General features: G+C 48.3%; 1 protein-coding gene across 1 annotated transcript; it reads right to left on the bottom strand.

The window, feature by feature from the left end:
• Positions 1–1,467: 1,467 nt before the first annotated feature.
• LOC128347537 (major histocompatibility complex class I-related gene protein-like) lies at positions 1,468–17,953 on the bottom strand. Its single transcript, XM_053302456.1, has 8 exons — positions 17,822–17,953; positions 13,624–13,683; positions 10,297–10,572; positions 7,895–8,173; positions 6,696–7,016; positions 4,136–4,207; positions 1,793–1,825; positions 1,468–1,571 (listed from the first exon to the last, which is right to left on the bottom strand). The coding sequence occupies exons 1-6, from the start codon at positions 17,889–17,891 to the stop codon at positions 4,140–4,142; spliced, it is 1,074 nt and encodes a 357-aa protein (XP_053158431.1). The 5' UTR covers positions 17,892–17,953; the 3' UTR covers positions 1,468–1,571; positions 1,793–1,825; positions 4,136–4,139.
• Positions 17,954–26,809: the final 8,856 nt, after the last annotated feature.

The raw sequence follows: 26,809 nt of genomic DNA, 5'->3' as shown, positions 1-26,809 counted from the left end.
GGGGGCAATTTGGGCATGTTGTTGCAAAATATAAATTGTTATAAAATGTTTAAAAACATTAAATTTAAAAAAATTAAAAAGAAAAAAGGGGAAAAAAGAAATGGTTCTGAAAATCAGCTGAAAAACAAGATTAGCTCAAAGTCCTCAGCAAGACGTTCCCTCAAATACAAATCATTTTGCTAGCAGGAGACAGGATGCCGGAGCGGGGCCAGATGTAGGATGAGGTAGTATAACAACAGGGTGCTCAGGGCTGGCAGAAGGTCTTAGCAGCTGAAATTCACAAGAAGCCTTCAGAAGATTCCCTCTGCTCCCTTTTCACACACCAACAGAAGATGATTCTGCAGGAGTGTAGAAAGTCACAAATCAAATGATGGAACAATTTGCTTGGGGGCAAGACAGCCAGTGGCTTACATAGTGCCTAGCACCTCATTGATCCAAGAATTGCATCAGTGCAGAAGCAACACTTCTCCAGAAAGAGTTAGGGATGTGCATGAACCTGTTCGGTGTACTATTTCTAGAACGCCAAACAGGTTCGGAACCCCTGCATTCGAACCGGTTCGAACACAAGGGCGGGGGTCACTTTAAGGCGTGGGTTGTGTGTGCTTACCTCCCCCACCGCGTCCCCCCCTCTGGTGCTGCTTTAAAAAATGCTGGCACAGGAAAACTATATTCCCGCCTGCTGCCCCAGCCAGTGTAATACTGGAAGTGGCGCACGCGTCACACATGTGTGCCCGCCACTTCCGGTACGCCACCGATCGGGGCGGCAAGAAGGAATACAGCCGCCCCACACCAGCATTTTTAAAAGCAGCGCCGGAGGGGGAAATGCAGTGGGGGAGGTAAGTGCACCCTTCCTTTGCCTTAAAGCGACCCCCCCCCAGCCTCCCAGGTCTACACACCCCTAGAAATAGTGGTTTCAGCACTGATTAATGGTTAGTTGCCCCAGAATCTCTGTCAGCTTGCTAGCAGTGTGGACAGGGTTTGGAATGGCATGGAACCAGTGCATGAGCCCCACTCTTGGATTAGTGGGGAGGTGCACACTACACCAGCCCCAGAGCTCAAGGAGACACAAAGGATATCCAGTCCCACTCCCAAAGCTGTCATCCCGCAACATATCAAGCCACACACAAAATACAAGCACAGCTCAGGTGCACCACTTGGAGGTCCCTGCACAGCAAATACCTCCAGCAGCTGATGGCTGAAGCAACCCAGCCAAGTTGCACATTTAGTGAGCAGGCAGGAAGCCTCCTCAGGAACACTCTTTGCATCCTGAGCAGAACAGCAAGGAAACCCTCCCTGAGTTTCGATGGGACCAAAGATGGAAGAAGTTGTTTTCATCCAATGTGTGTCTCAATTTGTATTATTTCTGGGAAAGCCTTGGGATTTGGCCAATAGAAAAGCCAAAGGCCTTTAACATTTTGGTACATTCCACACAAAGTCTATGGCAGAAGTCCTTCAAGATAGATGCTTCCCCGCACCCCCTGCTCTCTGGCACGCACACACGCGTGCGCGCGCACACGCACACACACACACACACTCACCTCCGAGGGAGTTGTCAGACTCCTGGTTATCTGCTGCAAAAGGGAGAAAAGAGAAACAGCTAGTGCTGGGCGATTGTTTATTTTCATTGTAGGGTGGGGGCTCCAGCCTCTCAAACTCTTCCACTCTTTATTCCATCCCTACCAATCCCTTCTCCATGACTGCCAATAAGTGTTAGCCATAGGATACTGCAAATCCATCCTGCAATGCAGCTCAGCATCAGCTTGGGAGATCTCCAACCACACCCACCACTTACCTCTAGAGGACCTGTCAGACTCCCGGTCACTTGCTGCAAAGGGGAGAAAAGGAAAGCTGTTAGCAGGGGCAGATCTATAACTGGGCTGCCGGTGGGGGTTGGGGATAGCTCCCATACTCACCCATTTACGGCCGATTGTCCCTTGCCCACCCACTGCTGACTCCCCCACCGACCCGCCACTGTCATTGGTTGCCTCCTATTATGCCTCCTTGATGAGCCAGAGCAGTGATGTCATTATACCGCATCATGGTGGTATACTGGGAGGCAACCAGTGATGGCGGCAGTGAGCAGGAGCTGTGGTGGGAAGCAGTGAATGGTGGAGCCAGCAGGGGACAACAGCAGGTGGGGGAGGGGGCAACCGGTGGGCTATGGTAAGTGAGCAGTGACAGCCACCAAGGAACAGGGGCGCCAAAGGAGGGTAGCCCCCAAAATGCATATGCAGAGTTGAACAAACCAGCCCAATCACCAGGGTCTCCAGTAACAGATATCCTAGCGGGATCTCTTCCTCCCTCTTCTCCAACAAATGCTGCTTTCCTTGGACCAGAGGGATTCTCACAATCTGAGAATGCAATCAGCAACCTGACTATATATTAGGGGTGTTAGTCATGTCGGATCCGACACAGCTGTCAGATCCAAAAGTGCCTGTGTCAGATTATATTGAGCCTAATCAGACATGACAGCACAGAGCCTCTATCCTGTTGGGATTATCAAAGTACATCTCTGTTCTGTCAGATATCCTGTCGGAATTGTCACACTCATTGGCGGCCTTTAAGGGCCTTTGAAAGCTGAAATGATGTTGCTGAAGCAATGCTTCATTTGAAAGACACTGGGGTGCTCAATGGTCAGAGTGAGAGCTTCAAATCCTGCATGTGTTGTAACTTTCTGCCATAAAACAAAAGAGTTATGGCAACTTTTGAAACTGTTTAAAAACTTCTTTAAAAATTCATTAAAGACCAAAGGGGTGGACTAATCTGCTTCAAATCCACACAGATAGCATATCATCACTTACTACCACCAAGGGCAATTTCAGAACTTCCTGCCCATCCATTCCAGAGTTATTGAGGTTTCTCATTGATCCCGATGGGAAAACCTACTTAAGCTGGATTTTTCCGACGGAAGTCCAATACGATCCAAATACCTGGCAGTTTCAAAAGGGTCTCATTCCAATTGGACTGGATCGCATCTGACCATTTTTGTGTGTGCACAAGCCTACTAGCTACAAGCTGGGACAAACCAGGCTTCTTAGCCTTTCCTCTACAGTTTTAAGGCTTAGCTCATGAAACTGGGATACACCTTTCCCCAGCCCGTCTACATACCCCCACCAACCCTCAGGGTTATCCATTGCTGGAATAACATGTCAAAGAGCCAAGTTACACTCACTGCAGAGAGAGAATCAGAAAGTCAGAATTTGAAGGGACCTCAGGAGATCTTCCAGCCCCTTTCCTCTGCACTGAGGCCGGGAATCGAAGTGATCCTTGTGTCTCTTTCTGACACAATCTTCGGGGTGTCTCAGTAGCTTCCCAGACAATTGTGTTGTAGTTTGTAAGGGTTAAACTAGAGAACAGAGATCTGCAATTGGATCTCTTCTCAAGTAAAGAGAAGTGATCTCTTCTCTGTAAAGAGAAGTGAGTGGGGAGGAGATTCAGGTTGGGGCCATGGCGCTGCTGGGCGAAAGAGTGCCTAGTCTGTTCCCCTTGCACCGTTTCCCCCCAAGATAGTGTCTTTGGCTCTGGACATTGAAGGTCATCAGGAGGGAGGGAGGCAGGGGAGCCCAGTCCACATCTCAGAGTCCGGGCATCATATGGACAACCTCATGGGGGAAAGAGGAGTCAATCCCCCCCTCCACTGCAATTGCATCCACATTACCATGTCTCCTCTTACTAACTGTTCTGTGCATTCTTGTATTCAAGAGATGTTTTTAAAGGAAATGAAATAACATTCATGCGGGATGCAAATTCCACAGAAGTCACTAGGTCTTAGAATGAAGCAGCTGTATTTAGAATTCAGGTGAAATTTAGGCTTTTTTTTGCGGGGGGAGGCTAGACTCAACAATCCTCAGATACATACACTCCTTACTTCTGGGCCATAATCTGGATGTTGCAAATTTATCATGAGGACATTATTCTGGAGAGGGCCATCATCAAAGCATATAGTGGATTATCTTTGGGCACTGTCCAGCCCATGTCCTAAAAAGCATTTCCAGAGGAAGGGACTTGAGGGCAGAATTTGATGGGCACCAGCTAGGGATGTGCATGGAAACCCTGAGCCACCAACACATACTCAGGGAGCGATGACAACAGGCTGCCTCCTGTCCCCGAACAAATACATTCACAGTCAACTTACTGATTTAAAAGATGGCCCCAAAGACCAGCACAACAGCCATGACCCCCAAGATCCACACTGGCCACACTGAGGCTGAAATGAGAAATAAGAAGAAATGATTGAAGGGCAACCCACAACACACCCCACCCCCAAGTAATGCAGGAATGTTTGTGTGTGTGAGAGGGGGTCACAGAAATAGCCAGGCTGCATCAGAGAGATGGAGATCCAAGGAACAGCCTTGACCCTAAGATCTAGGGACAGCTTCATATGTTGGGGCCACATCTGGGTGGAAAGATGTGCAAGAGTTCTTGTTGCACTGAGATTGGATGGTGTGGGGCAGTATTCCCTGTAAGAAGGATTCCCAGATGTTGTTGACTACAACTCCCATATTCCCCAGCCAAAGGCCACTGCAGCTAGGAATTATGGGAGTTGTAGTCAACAACATCTGGGAATCTCTCTTACAGGGATCACTGGTGTGGGGGTTCTTATTTCACAGGAAGAGGTTATAAAAAGAATTGGTTCCATTGGTGAGTAGAAAGCAATGGCTTCTCTGTATCCACCCCAATATTTCAGATTTTCTCCCAAGCAGAAGTGGATCCCCCATGAGGAAAGGCAAGATGATGGTCTCAGGTGGCAACTGCACCATCAGGAGGCGTGAGTGCCAGCATCCTGCCTCGCCCCCAGCAGGCATCAGTTCACCTGTCTGTTGCTACCCTTCCTGTGTGTTTTCTCCCAGTTCTGACTAGCCTGCCTCCCGGCTCCAGTCCTGCAACCCTGATGCTGCTGCTGAGCCGGCACCACTTCTGACACTTGCCACACCTCCTGCCCCAACGCTGCCCTCCTCTCTCTTGCCCAGATGCCTCATCTTCCGGGCATGCTGCCTCTTGTATTGTGGATACCCACAGTGGCAGCAAATATGGAACTTCTTGCATGGACCAATGGCAGCTTCTCATGCTTTGCTAACTCCAAGAACTGGATGCTCTCATTCTCATCTCCTCCCTTTGTCCATGCCCGCTCAACTCCACAACAATAAACAATGAGAGGGAGATAGCATCTCTCTCCAATCACTGTATTGCGTTGCTCTCTTTCCTGGCCTGACAGCCACCCTGTCCCCATCAGATCTTTGCATGGTCTTCCTGTTTGGCTCAGCTAAAGGAAGCTCCTACTTCTGCCCAGCTAAATTTGAATGTATCTGCTGCTAGATTGCTTTCTGAATGATCTGCCTTGCTTTATTACATGTGCAAAAAACAAAAAGACAAAGGAGTGTGTGTGTGGGGGGGAGTGGAGTGGAGTGTGTGTGTGTATAGAAGCAGGGAACAAAACGCAACACAGAACATAGTAGCCTTTCATCACTTCAGTATTTTCAAAAATCCTTCAGGAGAACTATCAGATTTGGATCCCATTTTTCCCCTTCACCTGCTCTGTGTTTGGTACAAGGTGGAGAGGTTCAAAAGTCTTACATACGTCTAACATATTTATAAATCTTTTTTTCTTGTTAAAAAGGGCTTGTGAGGGGCAATTGTGAATTCCTGCTTCCACATCCCTCCCCCCACACTGATTAGGAGTTTGTTTCACTTTTTAAAATATTAAAATGTGTTTTGGTGGGGGGGGGGCCCACAGGATTACTATGGTCAACTTTTTTCTTCCTAAAAGCCATTGGTGAGGGAAGAGAGTGTGTGTGTGTCCTGTTGTAGATTCCCATTTTATTTCTGATTTTCTTTTCACCCCTCTGCTAATTAGGGCTTCATTTTGAATTTCCTTAACATTGCATGTGCTTTGGGGTATTGGATTAAATTGCTGACTTTTCATCTCTAAAAAGCTCCCTCCCCAGCATAGCGTCTCTCCCAGTGGCTGTTGCTGGTGCCTCCCTTGTATCTGATTTTAGACTTTGGGTCTTTTTGGCATGGGAAACAACAAAGTTTAAAAACACTTTAACAACTGCACAGAGTCTTATTAAAATGATTGTAATTGATCCTGTGCAGGAAATGAGGTGTGTAACACAATCTGGAGAGTTAAAGGGGTCCCTTTAAGCCACTAGGTCCAAAGTCTGAAATTACCTAGCTGCACCCTTGGCTTTGCAGTCACCTGCCTAGGGGTAAGAAGTGGAGTCTGTCTATTCACACCTTAAGGTCAAGAGAAGAGCTGTGCAGGATCCCAAGGTCCACTGTTTCTTAACACGGGCAAGTGAAATGCTTCTGGGAAACCTGTAGCTGGGCATGAAGGCAACTGCTCTCCCCAGATGCTTGCCTCTATTCCATTTAGCCATTGTGGTTCACAGCCACGGACAGGCCCACTCTCCGAATTTGTTTTATCCCCATTTAAAAGTCACCTGAGCTGTGACCATCGTCATGTCCTCCATGAAGTGATGAGGATGAGGTACTGTGTTGCATAAAGTCTTGTGAATGTATGTCTTTTAATTATATATTCTATATGAAAAATTATCTCTTTTATGATAAAAGCATTTCCTGTGGCACCCCCTGTAATTTCCCGCTGGATCCGCCCCGTCCCTCCCCATTCATGGTGGCTATATCCATGGGTGAAAATTCACCATCCAGACCCTGCCAAGGACTACATGTTCTACCTTGCAAAGGACCATCCACTCCTGCAGGCCCGGCAGTCTCTCCCTCCCAGGCCTGGTCCAGAGGCTCCAGCAGGCCATCATGTTCCACATGGCACCGGTAGCGATCTCTGTCCTTGGGGTCAACCTCAACACTGATCCAGGTGTAGTAAGTTCCATCCGAGTTGGGGCTGGTAATTCCACGGAAGGTGTCCTGCATCCAGACTTCCCCATCCTTCTTCCAGTTGATGACGATCTCCTTGGGGTAGAAGCCATGGGCCCGGCAGACAAGAGTTTCCATGTTGTCAGAGCCTGCCTTGCGTGTCACCTTCACTGTTGGACTCTCTGCAAAAATGACATAATTGAGCTGTGTTCATGCAGCAGCTCCCCACTGGCTGGCAGGGGGGGTGCTGCAGTCTAATAGGAGGAAGGGTCTCCTTCACTTTATGCTAAATGGCGGAAGCATGACATTTTTGGATGCTCCCCCCATTTAAATCCAGATTAAGGAGAGCTTATCTTGTGGTTGCAAGCATGACTTGTCCCCCTAGCTAAGCAGGGTCCACTCTGGCTGCATTTGAATGGGAGACCACATGTGAGCACTGGAAGATATTCCCTTTAATGGGGATGGAGCCACTCTGGGAAGAGCAGAAAGTTCCAAGTTCCCTCCCTGGCAGCTTCTCTAAGGTAGGTGAGAGAGATTCCTGCCTGCTACCTTGGAGAAGCCGCTGCCAGTCTGTGTAGACAATACTGAGCTAGATAGACCAATGGTCTGACTCAGTATATGGCAGCTTCCTATGTTCCTAAGGGGGAAATGAGAAGATAAGAGAGGAAAGTGCTAGCCCAATTCTGGCCCTCCTGTGCTAGTTTTCTGTTCATAGAAAGTTGTTTTTTCTAATCTCCAAGTTTGAATGTTTTCTCCCTCAATTGTAGTCTGAAGTGTTACGGCCTCAGACCTTTCCCACCTGCATCAAGGGTGGCTTGGCTCTTCAGTCCGGGAAGGAAATGGAGGAAATTGCCCCACATCCCCACCCCCCACCCCTACTACTAATACTTATATACCACTTTTCAAGAGAAGCTTTGAAGGTGATTTACACAGAAAAATAAATAAATAAATAAGATGGTTCTCTGTCTGCAAAGGGAAAGAGAATCCAAATCCAAAAGGGAATCCTAAGTAGACACCAGCAACAGCCACTGGAATGATGCTGTGTTGGGGTTGCTCTTACCTCTCCTCTGCAGCAGCTTCTCCTTCCCAATGTCCAGGAGTTTCAGCAGCACTTCAATGTATTCATTCTCTAAATAAAACTTCTCCTGCTGGATATCGGTCCTGTCAGTATCCCACTCTCTTTTGATGACGTTTGCTTCATCACACTCTGCTCTCCAGATGCTGGCCTCCTTGTCAAAGGTGATGAAGTCCTTTCCATCGTAGCTGTATTCCCGAAATCCTCTGGTGTGCCCATCTTTGCTCAGCTCACAGCCATACATTTTCTGCACAGTGTGAAACCCTGAAAGAGACACATGAAGGCAGTGTCAGGAGAAGGGTAGATCAATCAGCGTGCTTGACTCAGATGTAATAGCCAGGGGAATTGCTAGGTAGTTCCCAGGTCCACAGGGATCAGATGGACAGTTCCCTCGCCTCCTTTTTAACAATGAAACTCAATCTGACACACACACCCCCAAGAATAATTATTGTTCTTAAAAGTATGTTTATTAACCATATTGAAGTTATTAACAATAATATTAAAAAATAATAATGCACACAATAACAAGAGTTAAATAATGCTACATTAATGTTCTCTTGTTCAGGGTGCCAATATACAATATATGGACATCAGTTACTGAGAAAACCTGACGCATCTGCATGTTAGCGAATCGCTTGCTCCCCCCACTCCTGCCCTCCATACTTCTCTCTCATTCTCTTTCTCTTCACAAGGGAAATGAAAGGCTTGCCATGGGAGCATGGCCAGCAGCCAGCTTAGGGTTTTGCATCCCAGAGACAGAGACTTTAAGGCAAGTCTCACAATCAGTAAGACTCATCAGATGTGGCTAGGTGGAGAGAGCAGGCTTAGAATTTTCAAATATGAAACCCTACCCTAGCTTGTAATGGTGCAATCCAGGAAAAGCGTTATTACTCTTAACAGTGCTGGGCTGCTGCCAATATGCTCCTACTTCAATAGCCTTTTGTTATTGTTAGAAGATGGAAATCGCCTATACAAACTTGCCAATACCTTGGAAGACAGCTTCCTGTGTTCAAAACCCTCCAGCATTGCATTACTGAAAATAGGGACATACTTGCTTATTATCATAATGCAAAAACAACTACATTGTGTGGCATCTTAACATGCATTTTAGCATTGTAATAAATTACAACATTATAACAAAACATCTCACACGCAGGACAGAAATTAGAAAAAGCAACTGTTCAAATCTGCCCTCTCTCAAGACAAGAGGACAAATACACCTCTCTCATAACACAAGTCCTACTCACTTGTTATGTTCAACATTCATTCATTCATTCATTCATTCGATTTCTATACCGCCCTTCCAAAAATGGCTCAGGGAGGTTTACAGAGAGAAATAATAAATAAATAAGATGGATCCCTGTCCCCAAAGGGCTCACAATCTAAAAAGAAACATAAGATAGACACCAGCAACAGTCACTGGAAGTACTGTGCTGGGGGTGGATAGGGCCAGTTACTCTCCCCCTGCTAAATAAAGAGAATCACCACTTTACAAGGTGCCTCTTTGCCAAGTTAGCAGGGGTCATAAACAACACAACATAAACAACACAACACCGGAAAGTTTTTCACACCCGGCTTTTAGTTTGCATCTCCTCCGGAATGGAGGTGTGCGTTCATATACCAGCCAAATTTACCTGGAAGTCTCTTTGAGCTATCAGGGAGCACTTCACACATGATTCGGGTTTTTCATTGAGCATTAGCGCGTAACCTGATTTATATCTGGAGCAAAAAAAGAATCCACTTTTTGCATCGGTTTTGGGGAGCAACTTCAAATTCGCAGTAAAGCCTTGCAGTAAAAAAGCCTGCTGTCTGGGAAAGCTCCAGGTACTATATGAGCTCCAGGTACAACAGGAACAATGACAATCAGACCAAACAAAGCACCCTAAAAATTATTAAAATATCCAACATAGCACATTAATTATATAAACTGTAATGGATAAGAACTCCTTTTCAGAAGGAAACAAGCATCAAAATGTTAGCAGAGTTGGCTTCTGGAGAAACCACTCAGAGTCACTTGCCATTTATTGGGTTTCTCGAGATTACTACCACTCAAATAGCCAGCGCCCCCCTGCTCCCCCAGCCTTGTTTGGGGGGGCTTTGCTTAAGGAAGGGGATACTGGTAGCGGAAGAGCCAAGTCAGCAGCAGCTGGGGAAGACGCTGCAGAGCACCTAAGATGTAAACAGACCCTGCAGGAGCCAATCGGCTTAACACCAGAAGTAATAATATAAACAATGGACTTCAAAGGGCTCATGGAGAATAATGTGGTTCTCGCAATGCCCTTAATCTGGCCCTGAGGTGGCCCCCCCAACAAGGGTGGGGTCCCCCTCCTCCGCAATTGCAATACCTGCAGTAAGTATAAGCTTAAACCGGCCCAGCTTCCACTCACCAGTGCTCTGGTGGTAGAGATTCTGCAGTCTCAGCAGGTAATTGCTGAAGAAGGCTTCATCACCCTGCAGCTTGAAGGTAATGCCGTCCCAGTACTGAGGATCTTCTTCAACCACTTTCTCCATCCAGGGGACTCGGGGTACCATCCTTCTGGTGGCGTTTTCATAGGAAACAATGAGCTGGTCATCTATGTAGCCTGCACCAGCAAACCAGGATATGCCCTGGATGGGCTCCGACACCCCAGTGTAGAAATACGTCATGGAGTGGGTAGAAGAGCCTGCAAAGGGCATGAGGCGAGAGTTAGGGGGCATCTGCAACTGAGGGCCTGCAACAAGGGTGGTCCTTCTAAGAGACAGGATGAGGTGGTCACCTCAGGTGTGGGCAGGTGTGCAGGGTGAGGTGTGCTACCATCCCAGAGGCACAGCATAGTCTTTATTTTTGTTTTTGACCAGCATAACAGCAAAATAGACAAAAACAGTTCAAATAAGCTACTCCTACAAAATAATAAAAAGTCTCTATAAAATTACTTAATATAGTAAATAGAAGAAACTAAAAGTTAAGACTATGAACATAAAACTCCCTGCCACCCGCGGCCACTGGCCTCCTTCCTCACCCCACTAGGGCACACTGTTCATTTCCCACTCTGTGACAAGAGGAGGGGAGATGTGTGTGTTCTTGTTGATATTTCTTTATGTATGTTATTTCCAGTCTTACCAACGATAACTTTTTTCACTGCCACCATTTATGTTATCTGAAAATCCAGTAACACAGGAACTCACTTCACATGAGTCCCCAGATGTGGTAACGTAGAGTTGTGGGTGTGGGGGTACAAACAGTCACTCTCAGACTGAGTTGTTAATTGAACATGGAAAAAAGGTTTATTAGTTACAGTTACCGAAGTTTGCTTGCTTCCCTAGTTAATAAGTCGGGTGGCTCACTTGCTTGGTTACCGAAAGGGTTCTTTTACAGAACAGTACACTTCCATTCATTTCTGGTTTGTACACACTTTTATGAGTCTGTTCTTTTCAACACACTTTCCTCCCAGAACTTATATATCAGATTCACTTTTTACTTTCTTTGCAGAACCTCTCCTGGTTCTTCCTAAACCCAGCCTTCGCCCAGGCTGTATAACAGACAACCTCACTCTGGGTCTCTTAAGTTCTAACTGAACTCTCACAAGGGTTTTAACGGTCATTCCTTCCAGCAAAGGGTCTCCCAGCCACAGCTGCAGGGCTGGACTCTGCTGGCTGCACTTAGAAAGAGTTTGAACCCTCCTTTTAAAGTGCATTCTCCAACTTCATTTCATTACATCCTTCTTGCTCTGTGGCAGTGTACTTCTTCTTTCTTCCCCCCACCCGACCCCAACAGAAGCTAAAAATTAGGGATGTGCAAATTGATTCAGGTACAAATTGATTTGTACCCGAATCTAGCTGATTCAGGTGATCTGGAGACAAAACAAATCATTCCTGTGGTCCATTGGCTAGATTCAGGTCCAAATCGAATTGTGCCTGATTCAATTCGAATCGATTCAAGATTTGGATCCCTCCTATTAATTCCCCGATTCACAGCTTTCATTTTTTAAAAAAACAGCTAAGCTGTAGCTTGTAGAAGTGGAGTTATGGAGCAAAATGTGTGGTCACTATTTTTCAAGTGTTTGGATTCTTTGGTATATAATAACTTCCCTTCAATGAATCCCTGTGAGGAATCATGACACACCTTCATTTCTTCTATTCATTTTGACTGTCTTTTTGACAGTGCCAACTGTCAACTGCCATGTGCCAACTATACTCCAATCAGTTTATGTTCTAGGATTCCCCACCCCCCCAAGTGTTTAGGCTCTTTGGTGTCTAATAACCTTTCCTCATAATGAATCCCTATGAGGTTTCATAATGAATCCCTATGAGGTTTCATAATGAATCCCTATGAGGTTTCATAATGAATCCCTATGAGGATTCATTACACACTAAAGAGTCTAAACACCTCAAAAATTCCTAAAATATAAACTGAATACCCAGTGGCTTTTGGGTTGTGGAGTACAGTAGTTGCAACATGGGATGCCACTAATTCCCCACCCTCACCTGCAAAGCAGTGGGGTCAAAATGAACAGAAGAAATGAAGGTATGTAATGAAGACACCAAATAACCTAAACACTTCAAAAATAACTTTAAAATAAACTGAGTACCCCAGTGTGTGTGGGGGGGAGGGGTGTAGTTGACACATGGCAGTTGACAGTTGGCACTGTCCAATGATAGTCAAAATGAACAGAAGAAACAAAGGTGCATAATGAATCCTCACAGGGATTCATTATGAAGAAAAGTTATTAGATGCCAAAGAATCTAAACATTTCAATATTCCTAAAAATTAAAATGAGTACCCCACTGCCTTGCAGTTGGGGGGGGGGTGTAGTTGGCACATGGCAGTTGACAGTTGGCACTGTCCAGTGACAGTCAAAATGAACAGAAGAAATCAAGGTGTGTAATGAATCCTCATAGGGATTCATTGTGAAGAAAAGTTATAAATCAAATAATCCAAACACTTGAAAAATAATGACTGCACATTTTGCTCCATAACTCCACTTCTACAAGGGCTAGAGCTTAGTTGTTGGGTTTTTTTGTTTTGTTTTTAATGAAAGCTGGAGATCCATGCTAGGGTTAGGATATGGCAACTTAGAATCCCCATTGTTTCTTATGGCGGAAATGTTCAAAATCAGTAAAAGCTTTTAAAAGCCATTAAAAATCAAGCAAGTGTCCCACTGCCTTGAAATCTGGGTGGTATGTAGCACCCATGGGGACCTACACAACTCCCAAATTTGTGTGTGGGGCGGGTAGATTTGGACACAAAACAAATCAAGGGTGATTTGTTTTGGGCAAAAATTGAATCAAAAAACTGATTTGTGCACATCCCTACTAAAAATGCCCCTGCTACCATTGTCTGGCTTGGTGGCATAGACTGAGAGTGCTCAGGTGCTTCTGCCTCAGCATTATGGCCTGAGTATGCTGAGCACACTGGCAGTTAGGTGTCGTGTGTGTGTGTGTGTGTGTGTGTGTGTGTGTGTGAATGTCATGTTGTCCTTTGCCTCAGGCAGTAGAGAGTCTTGAACTGCCCCACCTCCATCCTTCCAACAGGGCCCACCCTACAGTGCTAAAAACTAAGGTTACGTATGACCTGTCCCCTGCTTCTGCTAAAGTTATATTCTGTACCATGAAGAATATATGTTTAAATGAAGCGTGTGTGTGTGTGTGTGTGTGTGTGTGTGCACATGCCAAAGTCAACTTGGCAGCTGACACTGCCTGGGGGAGGTGGTGGGGAGGAAGGAAGCAGATTATACCTTTAAACATTTGTAAGATGTCCCACTGCTGGCTCTTGAATCTTCTTGCCTTTGTAGCCCCTGCAGAGAGATCCCAGAAGGGGAAAAAAAGCTTTTAAATACTCTTTGCCTTTAGCGGTGTGTGTGTATATATATATAGCTTTGAAGCCTCACCTGGCTGAGTGCCCATTCATGCATTCAGACCCCTGGGCTGGGGTACACTATATTCAGTTTGGCTGTCTGAGGAGCTGCAACAGCTGGTTTGCCAGCTTTGTTACTGAGACTTGGTTGAAGTTAATTAGTAATGTGTTTGGGTCTGTCTAGAGATGAGGAGACAAGCATCACCTTCACTGACTGTGCGACAGCTATTCTGGTGGTGGTGGGGAATAAGAGAAGTAACGTTGGCAGGTCAGCAGGCTGTTCCAGGGGAAGGGCAGTCAGAAATCTAATAGCTGTCTTCCCCTCTGGTTGTCCTCCCCTCCGATTGTCCTGCCAGCTCTTTGAACTCGGGGAGCACTGCAGACAACCCACATAGCCTCACCTTGCTCCTCTGCAATGCCAGGTCGGTCCAGAATAAACCCAAACTCATCCATGATTTGATTGTGGATGAAGGGACCGACCTGGTGTGCATCACTGCAGGAGGTTACATATTTGGTTGGTTACATATTTTGGCCAAGCCAACTTGGCTGTGACAGTCTGAACCCGTGAAAAGGCAGGAGACTGAGGGTCACTTGGAGTCTCCACCCAAGATGCATTACATTAAAATATGTTAAATGTTTAAATAAATCACTGAGACTTGGTTGGGGGAGCCTAGTAGACCAGTCTGGTCCCAGCTTCTTCCTGCAGAGTATTCTGTAGAGGAGCAGGTGAGGGGATGTGGGCAGAGGTGCACTAACACCGAGACCTTGGGGACCGGGTTTGGTCCTCCAAGGTTGGCGGGGAGGGGCTCCAAATGGCCCGGACCAGAGGCCTATGGCCGCCGCCCCACACCCCGGGCCTGCCAAAGTTCTAGTTTTTGTTTTTGTTTTTAAATGCTTACCATGGCCGAGAGGCGGCTGCGGAGGGAGGGGAGCAGAGCAGTCCTTCTCCCTCTCCCCCCTCCCCTGGTGGCAGCAACAACCAGGAGAGACGCTGGACCCATCTGTTCGGGCCAGCGTCTTTAAGAAACTTCAAGGCACTCCTGAGCAGAGGAGATCGTCGCAAGCCCGTGATGTCATCTCCTCTGCAATCTCCTCTGCGCAGGCACGCGTTGCAATTTTTTAAAGACGCTGGCCCGAACAGATGGGTCCAGCGTCTCTCCTGGTTGCTGCTGCCACTGGGGGAGGGGGGAGAGGGAGAAGGACTGCTCCATCCCCCACTGCCCGCAGCCACCCCTCGGCCATGGTAAGGCTTTTTCTTTAAAAAGCAGAGCTTTGGCGGGGTGGGCCCCCAAAAGGAGATTTCGGGGGGCCTCGTGCGGGGCAGGGGGGGCTCACGGCTGGGTGGTCCTGGTGCCCAAATTACTTTGGTGCGCCCCTAGACATGGGTGGGGAGGTGGAGTGGCTGTGTCTATAAGGATAACATCTCCCTTACCAGGGTTCCTGTCAGGTATCTGGCCATATGGAATGTGTGTGTACTTGAGTTTAGGGACCAGGGATAGATTGAGACTTCTGTTGGTGTACCGATCACCCCACTGCCCAACAGAATCCTTTACTGAGCTCACGGACTTGGTTGCAGAACTCACATTGGAGTCTCCCAGACTCTTGGTGCTGGGGGACTTCAATGTTCACTTTGGGACCAATCTGTCGGGGGTATGACCACCAATCTCCCCAACCCCGGCCAGCCTCCTATATGACAGGCCAGCTGTGGCCTGGTTCGGGCCTCTGTGCACACACTGAGGCCATTTTTGTGACCTCCGCATGTGTGCAGAGGCCATTTGCGTCACCATTTGTGTGGTGACACAAATGGCCTCTGCACACACACGGAGATCACAAAAAGAGCCTCCGCAGTCCGCATGCGTGCAGAGGCCTGAAGCAGGCCTTCATGATGCAGCCTTAAAGGGCAGCCTGGGAAAAAGCATATCACAACAATCTAGTCTCGAGGAGTGCCCAGGATCCCAGATGGTGAATACGGTGGGGGGGTGGGGTGTCAACCCATTCAGGACAGGTTAAAGCCTATTCCAAAATCAGCTAAATTCCCAAGCAACAGCACCCCTGTCTTGTCTGCATTAAGTGCAGCTTCTTCCTCTCCAGCCAGTTTGACATGTCTGTAAAGGCATCCCAGGTGCCGAACAGAGAGAACTTAGAACTGACCCTATAACTGCTCACAAACTCTACATTATAGAAGCAGCACTGAAGTCTTGGTGAGAACGGGAATTACGTCTGAGGGCTCAAAGAACCCAGCACAAAGGTATGTCTGATGGACACAACATTTGCTTAGGGAGTGTCCCCTCCAGTGGCGGAGCGGGGCCACCGGTGGGGGCCACGTGGCCCTTTCAGGAGCTAGTTAGGCTGGTGCTGCATTCGCAACGCGCAGCCAGGAGCAGCTCTTCCCTGCCTTAGCAGGGAAGAGCCTATCCTGGCTGGTGCTACAAACGCAGCACCAGCCTTAGTTTAGCTCCTGAAGCGGCTGCGCGGCCCCGCTTGGGAGCTAAACTAGCACCCCTGCGTCTGACATCAGACGCGGGGGGCGTGTCGGGTCCGCGGGATGCAGCCCCTGATTGGGCATCGGCCTGGGTTCTTTGAACCCATTGGCCCAATGGTGGCACCGCCCCTGGTCCCCTTATAAGAACATAAGAACAGCCCTGCTGGATCAGGCCCAAAGCCCATCTAGTCCAGAATCCTGCTTCACACAGTGGCCCACCAGATGCCTCTGGAAGCCTACGGGCAGGAGTTGAGGGCATGCCCTCCCTCCTGCTGTTACTCCCCTGTAACTGGTACTCAGAGGCATCCTGCCTGTGAGACTGGAGGTGGCCTATAGCCCTCCGACTGGTAGCCCTTGATAGACCTCTCCTCCATGAAGTTATCCAAACCCCTCTTAAAGCATTCCAGGTTGTTGGATGTCACTACATCTTGTGGCTGAGAATTCCACAATTTGATTATATGTTGTGTGATAAAGTACCTCTGTTTGTCGGTAAATTATTTGGCAGTCAGTTTCATGGGATGACCCCTGGTTCTAGTGTTGTGTGAGAGGGAGAAGAAAATTTTCTCTCTATCCACTTTCTCCACACCATGCATGATTTTATAGACCTCTATCATCTCTCCCTGCAGTCGTCTTTTTTCTAGACTAAAAAGCCCCAGGTATCGTAGCCTTGCCTCATAGGAAAGGTGCTCTAGGCCTCTGATCATCTTGGTTGCCCTCCTCTGCACCTTTTCCAGGTTGCCCTCTTCTGCACCCTCATCCAGGCAAACATGCGACCCAGGGAAGGGAAGAAAGCGACCCCTTATGCTGCATCTCAGACTGACTTATGTGTGTGGGTCCTCCAGCATACACAGCATTCTGGGCTGATGACAAGAGCAGTTGTTGCAAGACAGGAACAGCATCTGGCTTCAAAATCAGACTAGCATGAAAACTCTGTTGGAAACCTCCAAAATCAATTCCATCTGGATTCAACATTCAGTTCAGAAAACTACTACTACTACGAATATATATATATATATACACACACACACACCTATTTTCAACAAAAGTTCCCAAAGCGGTTCATAAATACATACATTAAATAAAGATGGCACCTTCCCCCCCCCAAGGGCTCGCAATCTAGAAAGAATATAAGATAGACACTTCCCCCTGCTAAATAAAGAGAATCAACACTTTTAAAAAGTCCCTCTTTGCCAGTTAGCAAGTGGCTGTTATCCAGCATAACGATGGAGAACCCTGCAATCTACTTGTATTGACACGGAGTTTTCTTTCTTCTTTGGGTTTTTCTCCCCCCCCCCCTTTTTTTTTTTTTTTTTTGGCTAGATCTGTGAGCCAGGATAGAACAAAGAAGTAGTCCCTGGCTGCCCCAGAGCACTTACAAAACATACAAGTTAGGAAACAGGGATGTGCAAGGAGTTCAAGCTCCTTTTTGGATGAAGCTCCCCCAGATCTGCCTCTCCTTATTTTACAAGCCAAGGAAATGCACGACAGAAAAAAGACCTGCTGCTGCTTCCCCCTTCCCTGCTCAGATATTAGGGCGGGTTCAAATTCCGCTCTCCATCCCCAGCACAGGGGGAAGTTTAGCCCCAGAGGAACTCACCAAGGCAGCACGATCCAAGGAGCGAGACAGTTACCCCCAGGAGCAAAAGCGAGTCCCGAAGCAAACCCATCTCGAGCTCACAGACCGCGCACAAATGCGCCGTGCTGGGAACATGCAACTAGAGGCATCCGGAGCAAGAGCTGCTTTGGCTGCTGAAGGGAAGAGATTTGAACAGGAGAGGAAAATCCACACCAGTTCCTTCCGATCCTGGTTCCAAATATTCGGCTGCGAAAGAGAAAGAAGGAAGAAGACAAACTTGCTCAGCAGCCAGAGCCTTCATCTCGTGTCTCGTCCTCCCTCCCCTTGGGAAGAGGGAGGAATAAGTGGGCGAGAGGTGCTGGCGCTTGGAGAAATTGGCAGTGTTAACCTCCACGAGACAGAATAAGAAAGTCTTCTGGGCAGTTCGGGCCGGCGCTAGGGATTTTGGGTGCCCGCCCCGCCCCTAGGCCAAGTATGATTCCTCCCCAAACACTCACATGGGGGCGGGGGGGAGACCTCTAGAATGAACCTTTAGAAGCATTTACTTGGTAATCTAAATGCACAATATAAAGCAGTGATGATCTTCACGTTTTTTGCAGCAGCCACTGAGAGAGCAGGTTGCATGCTTAGGGGGCGGGCGGGACGGGAGAGGAGAAGCGGGCTGTAGCCCACTGGCCCTGGCTGGCTTCAGCAGCGGGGCTGGCGTGCAGCGGGGGTGGGGGGGAGAACGCACTGGGGCTGGGGGACAGGAGGAGGAACGGAGCAAGAGAGAGTGCGCGTGCAGGGGCGTAACAAGGCTGGAGTGGGCCCAGAGACAAAATTTTAAAATGGGCCCCTCGCTGATACGCACACATTTCACAATATATAGTCATGTGACTTGCCTCTGGGGGGCCCCTTGAGGCATGGGGCCCCCCAGGCAGCCGCCTCCCCTTGCCTAATAGTAGTTACGCCCCTGCGCGCGTGGCAATGCAGCGGGGGCAGCAGCGGTGATGTGGGGAGCGGGGATAGAGAGAGGAGGGTGCTTGTTCCCCTCCAGGTGGGGAGCAAGAGAGAGAGTTGAGCGCGGGCCAATGTGGCAGCAGCACAGGGGCGTAGCAAGGTTGGCTGGGCAAGAGACAAAATTTTAAAATGCCCCCCCCCCTTTCCGCCCCCAATAAACACTATAAACACTATAATCCTACGATCTGTCCACCAGTTGTGCCACAAAAAAAGAATGAAAGGTTTAAGAAGTTCCTCAAAGAGGACAGGCAGCAACTTGTGTTATTTTAACTGCAGCATTTTACTACTTCAGAATATCTCCACTGTCATTGCATTCTGTCGACAAATTAAGCTACAGGAGCTGACATTTGCCACAGGCTAAGGAAATATGATATTGGTTTCTAAGAGATGTGAGACAAACAGGTGTTTTGTATAACATTTATTCTGGGGTTTATGCGCCTGCCTTTAGCCTCTCTAAGACAACTCAGACTTAAGCCATTCAGGGCTTTAAAGGTAATAACCAGCACTTTGTATTTTGCCTGGAAACGTATTGGCAGCCAGTGCAGCTGCTTCAAAACAGGCATAATATGGTCTTTATGCTGGTCCCGTCCATTTGGGCCGGCATCTTTAACAAACTGCGAGGCTCACCTGCGCAGTTTAGAGATCGTTGCAAGCCCCTTTGCTGCTCCCCAGGGCCTGGCTTTTGTCTTGCATTGCTTCCGTCCCCGAGCAGGCAGTGAGTAGATTAGCCTCTCAAGAGCAGCTCCGGAGGAAAAGGGCCTGGGCCGCTCTTCCCAACACAGCAAGGACTGGCTTTGGGGGCCCTTCAGAGACTGTGGGCCAGGAGACATTTTTCTCCCTTTGCCTTATTAACCATATGCCCCTGAGAAGCAGACAGCCACTGACTAAGAGCTTTCTTCTGTTCTTGAACCTCCTTACAAGATCTGGCCAATTTCATTTTTGAAGCCCTACTTGGATGAAATATGCTTGGGCATAATGAAAGCACCTTTAAAATAAACAAAGTATAGCAAGAAAATTCTCAAAGGAGGAATAGGATTCTCATGCATTTGCAGAGAAGACAGATATTTACCATTGTTCTAAATAGCAGTGACAACTTCAGCCCTCCTGCAGATGTTGGCCTAAAACTCCCATAATCCCTAGCTATTGGAAATACCTACATCAGGCAGCATATCTATCTATCTATCATATCATATTTCTATACCACCTGATATGTACATATATGTATACATATATCTCATACTGCACGGGAGGAGGCAATGGTGAATCCCTCCTGTATTCTACCAAAGACAACTGTCTTGATGGCACACTTTACTTTACTTTAATCCAAAAACAGCTGAGGGGCCAAAGCTGATAAGGCCTGAATTATGGGCACCTTATCCTTGACTAAGCAGAATTAGTTCTAACAGATACAAACTGTCTCAAATCATTTTTAGAAACGATTCATCCCAACTAAAGGTACATAAAAGATACAGAACTCTAAACTACAGACACCAAATTTGCAAGAACACTCCTGCCAAGAACACATCAGTGTTCCCTATAACAGGAATTCCCAGATGTTGTTCACCACAACTCCCAGAATCCCCAGGTGCAATGGTGTTTGGCTGGGAATTATGGGAGTTGTAGTTCACAACATCTGGGAATTCCTGTTAGACAGAACACTGACTAGCATCACTGCAGTTTTCATAAAACACATTCTATTGCCTCAGTAATGGGAAACGGGGTGGTACACACAGTGGCCCACCAGGTGCCACTGGGAGCCTACAGGCAGCAGTTGAGGGCATGCCCTCTCTCCTGCTGTTACTCCCCCGCAACTGGTACTCAGAGGCATCCTGCCTTGGAGACTGGAGGTGGCCTTTAGCCGTCCGACTAGTAGCCGATGGTAGACCTCTCCTCCATGAAGTTATCCAAACCCCTCTTAAAGCCTTCCAGGTTGTTGGCTGTCACCACATCTTGTGGCAGAGAATTCCACAAGTTGACTATGCGTTGTGTGAAAAAGTGCTTCCGTTTGTTGGTCCTAGATTTCCTGGCAATCAATTTCATGGGATGACCCCTGGTTCTAGTGTTATGTGAGAGGGAGAAGAATTTCATTTCCAGACCAGAAGTGACCGGAAGTACCCGGTGCGCATGTGCATGTTCCCACTGCTCACCGGGTACTTCCAGTCACTTCCAGTCCGAGGAGACAACAGGGAAGCAGGGAGGTACCCTGTCAACCCGCTGGATCCTTTTACACTGCAGTGCCGGTGGGGGAAACGGCACCTTCCCCAGTCCTTAAAGGTATCCCCCCTGCCTTTGAACCACCAGTCTTTCAGATCTGTTCGGAGGCCAGGAAAAGGGCCTCCAAACAGGTTCCTGCACATCCCTAGTAGGGATGTGCTAACAGGTTTGATGGTGAATGTGTTCAACGTCGAACCTGTTTGGTTCGACGGTTCAGGGTCGAACGGAAACATCCCCTGTTTGGTCCGACCCCGGACCAAACACCCCCCGACTGTTCAGGGGGGTTGCAGATTTTTTAATTTTTTTTTAACTTACCCCCTTTGCGGGAGTTGTTGGAGGTGGTGGTGGGTCTGCGGAGGTTCCCCCTCCCCCCACTAGCCTCCCTTTTGCTGCCACTAGCTACGGCGCTGTGGCCATTTTGGAGGCCACCACGCCTGAGCAATTGGCCTCTGCATAGGGTTGGCCTCTGCGTAGAGCTGGCTGAACGGCCGGTGGCGGCAAAAAGGGAGGCCAGCGGGGGGAAGGGGGAACCTCCATGGACCCCCCCCCTCCCACAACACCCCCGAAGGGGCTAAATTAATTAATTTTTTTTTTTAAGTTCGTGAATCCCCCTGGACTGAACCGAACTGGAGGGGGGGATTCGAAGCGGTGCCGGACTGAACTGGCCCGGTTTGGGTCCGGTCCGGACTCAAACTGAACCAGGCCAGCCGGTTCCGTGCACACCCTTAATCCCTAGAGTGGGTTCCCCTGTCTACTGCTTATGCACACACACAATCCTGGCTGGACATTTCAGCTGGCTCCCTTTTCAACGTAGCTGTATTTTTGCTTTGTTTGATTAGAATATTTTATTACTGTAGGGTTGAGAGTATAAAAAACATACTCATCTTGCACCAGACCTTTGGATCTATCTAGTTCAGTATTGTTTGCACTGATGAGGAGTGGCTTTCCAGGATTCCAGCCACAGATTCTTTACAGCCCTACCTGGAGATGCTGCCAGGGATTGAACCTAGGATGTTCTGGCTGCAGAACAGGTGCTGTGTCACTGAGCTACTGCCCTAAAAGACACCCAGGGAGCCCCTCCAAGTTAGTGTATAGAATACTGGCTGACACACCATGTAGCAAACCGCTGCTGCTATGGAATAATGGAATAAAATTAAGAAGTGGCAGTGCATCAGTGAGATGCACCACTTCAGAGGCATGGAGCACCTCTGCCTTCAGAAGCCACATGGACAGGCTCTTGGCTGGCTCGGAAGTGGTGAACATGCATCCCTCTGGATGAGCAGTTCACTGGGCAGCATGTCAGCCATTGAGCTGAGTTACATGGACCAAATGCTCCATCCTTTTGGGAAGAATGATCTGCTCCCAAGGCAGTACCTTTTGGGGGAAGCAGGACAAAAACTTGTGAAGCAGTCTGGATAATATTTCGCCTCCTCAGACTGGTCCACATAACCAAAAAGGGGGCACACCAAGAGTGTGTACATCCTTACACATTTCCCAGATGTTCCGCTGTCGTCCCAATTAGTTCCTTTATTGTGTGTAGTGGGGTAGTCCAAACCCCTGTTCTTCCCATGGCCCAATACTTCTAGTATTTGGGCCATACAGTATGTATAGCAGCAGTTCAGATGAAAACCCCTCCACACCACATAATACATAAAATAATATCATAAGGCAGAAACCTATCATGTGCATTAGGTGCAGCGGGGAAATGCTTGACTAACCAAGCAGAAGGTTGCCAGTTTGAATCCCTGCTGGTATGTTTCCCAGACTATGAGAAACGCCTATATCGGGCAGCAGCGATATTGGAAGATGCTGAAAGGCATCATTTCATACTGCGTGGGAGGAGGCAATGGTAAACCCCTCCTGTATTCTACTAAAGAAAACCACAGGGGTCTGTGGGCACCACGAATCAAAATCAACTTGACGGCACACTTTACCTTTACCCTAGATGGCATTGTGGGGGCGGGAATAGCTGCTTTGGGGTGGGGGGTGGAGAATGTGCAGCAGGAAAATTGAGACATTGGTACAGAGTGAAACTCCCTCTCCTCATGCACTCTGGTGCTGACCTGTATTGTCTCCCAACGTGTGTGCAGTTTTGACCCCCCGAAAAAAGGCGCTTCTAGTTTTGAGGGGAGGTTCCACAAGTGGGTTTGTCGCCATAGTGCCACTAGGGTCGGATGCACGTTCACATGCGCATGCAAACAGGGCTGGGCTCCCTTCACCTAGTTTTGCACAAGGGTGTGAATAGCCCTCATTGTATATTTTTTAACAAATACATTAACACTTAATATCCCAGACCAAATCACGGGTCCCGACAGAGGGGGGCAAAAGTTCCCCCTCAACTGACTACTGCCAGGGCTGAGAATATTAGAAGTCATGGCGGATCAAAATGTAGTTCCTTTCCCACACTGTTTGTGAAGGGGAAGCGACCTCCGGTGAAAGAGAGGGACGATTGGAGGCCTGGCTGACATTCTGAGCTGAAGGGAAGACCCGTCAGAAAGGCCAAACGACAGGTAGGAAGGATGGAGAAGAGGCAGCAGGTGAGCAGATTTTCAAAATGCCTTTAATCTCCTGCCCCCGCCCCGGCCAATCTCTGCTTTATGAAAAGGTGATTGCCAGTAGAGTCTAGGGGCATGCTTGAGCAATGTTTTGTTCTCCAGGGTGCGGCTTTTTAGCCTGGCTCCTTTCTTCCTGTGCCATCCTGGCTGGCCTAGGCACGCCTTGCTGATAGAGCAACCTGATAAGCAGAGGAGATAGCAGGGATCTTCTCCACCCTGCTTTCTACGCCTGCTGAGCTGCTCTGAAGCGGGATGGAGTTCAGAGGGTTCTTCTGTGGGCGGCCGCCAGAGCTGGCTTGCAGAAACTATACCCCCGGGCCGGAACGTGCTCGCAGCCACCTTGCGCTCTCTTCTGGGGGACGCGCCTGCCCTGCGCATTCTCTCCTGGAGGCGGCGCCCTCCTCCGAGCCGCCGCGCCGCAGCAGACGCAGTTTAGCAGGGAACCTGGAGAGAAGGAGAAGCCTTTGCTGGGCAGCCCTGCTCCTCCTCCTCCGCCCACTGATTTCTCCTATCGCTGCCTCTGCGCCTCGCAGCGAGGCCAGCAGCCTCCGCGGTCTCGGACACTGCGGCTGCACGCCGTTTTAGTAGCCCGGCCCCAGGAGCAGCGGGGCGTCGAAGTGCTGCAAGCGCCGCTGAGCCTGCTTGGCACCAGCTGCGGAGCAATCTCTTCCTCCCTCCCTCCCTCCTCTTTCCCGCCTCCTGCTGCTTTCAGTGCTCATCCCGGCTCTCTGTAGGCTTCCCTTGGAATAGAGGAGTCTCCTGGACCTCGCAATCTTCGGACACATTCAGCAGCCTGATGGGAAGGAATCCACCACAACTTGTGGACCTTGTGGTCCACAAGGCTTGTTAGCCACTCCTCTACAGCTTCAGGGCTGAGCGAATGAGACTGGGACACATCCCCCACTGCCAGTCCACCTATCCCCCCGGCCCACACCTTAGAGTTGCCCAGTGTTGAATGTCAGTCACACTTGGTGTTGCTCTGTAGCCAGCTTCTCGCCCTCTTCCTGCCGAGAGAGAATCAGAAAGTGAGGATCTGATTTTGAAGGGAACTCCAAGGATCCTCCAGCGGCCCTTCCCTCTCAAGGGCTCCCCCAGTCTTCCAGGGAAGGGGGTCTCTCTCTTCTCAGGCAACTGTTTTGTAATTTATAAGGGCAAAACTAGAGGAAAAGGCAGAGATCTAGAACTAGATCTCTTATATCCAAACATTTTTGCAAAAAGCAATGTGAGGGGTGGAGCTTCCATTGGCGGATCCAGCGTGGTGTAGTGGTTAGAGTGCTGGACTAGGACCAGGGAGACCCGAGTTCAAATCCCCATTCAGCCATGAAACTAGCTGGGTGACTCTGGGCCAGTCACTCCTCTCTCAGCCTAACCTACTTCACAGGGCTGTTGTGAAAGAGAAACTCAAGTATGTAGTACACCGCCCTGGGCTCCTTGGAGGAAGAGCGGGATATAAATATAATAATAATAATACTAATGATAATAATAATAATATTATAATAATTGGGACCACGGTGCTGGGGATCAGCACATTCTCATTGCCCTGTTTTTCTCTAGGAAGAGTCTCCGTATATTTTAGACTGGATACTGAGGGCTGCCAGGAGGAAGGGGAGCAAAGGAACTCAGCCAGTATCCCAGAGTCAGGGCATCATGTGAACTACCTTATGGGTAAGAGATGTCACTCTGTCTCCCCAGTCCCACCCACAGCATGATGTGACCTCTTACTTATAGTGTGCTTTTATGGGTGTTTTTATAGGAAAGAAGTAATACCCATAGAACCCAGGGGAAGGCAGGCTTCATGTATATTATATTCAAGTATCTGGATCATTGTGGCCACTAGATGTGGTTAGAAGAGAGAAATGCCCAATCAGCAACTAGGGGTCTGTCTCAGTTCCATTCTCCTTGCCAGAATTGAGGCCTGTTTTGATTCCTCTCTCAGCAACATTGGGAAAAGGTGGAGTTAGTGGAGGCTATCAAAACCTTCCACTGGGAAACAGATTAGTTCTCTCCAGAATAATTCCATTAGGCCACTCAAGGCTCCCAGTGTTTTTAGCCTGGATCTCTTTGGCTTCCCCAGAGCAACCTCTGGACCTCAGCCCTGTCCCTCTTGTTAACAAGCCCAGTGCTTGGACGATTATGCAGAGTGGGCAGTGTATTAAAATGCAGAGACTGGAGGGAAGGAGGAAGAGGCTGGGGAGGTAAAGAAATAGGAAAGCAGGAGATGAGGGAAGGAGAGAGAGGTTGGAGCTGGTGGAAGGGCTCATACAAGGGCAGGAGGGACTTATATTGGCAAGAAAAGAGGCAGGAGGGGCAAACAGCTTAGGTCCAGGGAGCTGAAGAGAACACTTGCTTCGTTATGAGCCCCATTGCTTATTGAGATCATCTGGGGAGCTCCATATGCAGTTGACTTGCCACCAGCTCATCTGGTGGCTACTTAGGGACAGGCCTTCTCTGATGCTGCTCAGAGGCTTTTGAATGTGCTCCCTGTTGAAATAAGAGCCTCCCTTCCCATCTCTAAAAACGTTTTAAAAGGTGTTTAAGATACATTTGTTCACCCAGACTCATAGATTTTAACATTGTTTTAAACTGATTTACTGTTTTAATTTAGGAACATAGGAAGCTGCCATATACTGAGTCAGACCATTGGTCCATCTAGCTCAGTATTGTCTACACAGACTGGCAACAGCAACTCCAAGGCTGCAGGCAGGGATCTCCCTCAGCCCTATCTTGGCGATGCCAGGAAGGGAACCTGAAACCTAGATGCTCTTCCCAGAGTGGCTCCATCCCCTGAGGAGAATATCTTACAGTGCAGTCTCCCATTCATATGCAACCAGGGTGGACCCTGCTTAGCTAAGGGGACGAGTCATGCTTGCTACCACAAGACCAACTCTCCTCCTTGTTGTCTTACTCTAAACTGCCTAGAGATGTGAGTTTTGGGTGATAGATAGATAAATAAATTGGAGGCAGAGAAGAGAGAGAGGCTGAGCAGGAGCTGAATTTTTCATTTTTGATTGGATTTAGCCAGAACTTTGGCCACCAGCCTATTTTTTGCTGATTCTTTTTGTCTACTTTGAGAATGATTCTGTATTAACTCCTGGCTGGCTAGGCTTGCTGATTTGAACTGGAAATTATCATTTTGTGTGTTTTCCACGTGTATTTCTTTGAAAGTAGGTCTTTCCCCCAGCTTCTTTGTCCATCAGATGGATTTGATGAAGTAGGCTCTTGCCTATGAAAGATTATCTCG

The sequence above is a fragment of the Hemicordylus capensis genome, chromosome 2, assembly GCF_027244095.1.
Source record: "Hemicordylus capensis ecotype Gifberg chromosome 2, rHemCap1.1.pri, whole genome shotgun sequence".
Lineage (NCBI taxonomy): Eukaryota > Metazoa > Chordata > Lepidosauria > Squamata > Cordylidae > Hemicordylus > Hemicordylus capensis.
This window is presented reverse-complemented; position numbering and strand designations above follow the sequence as displayed.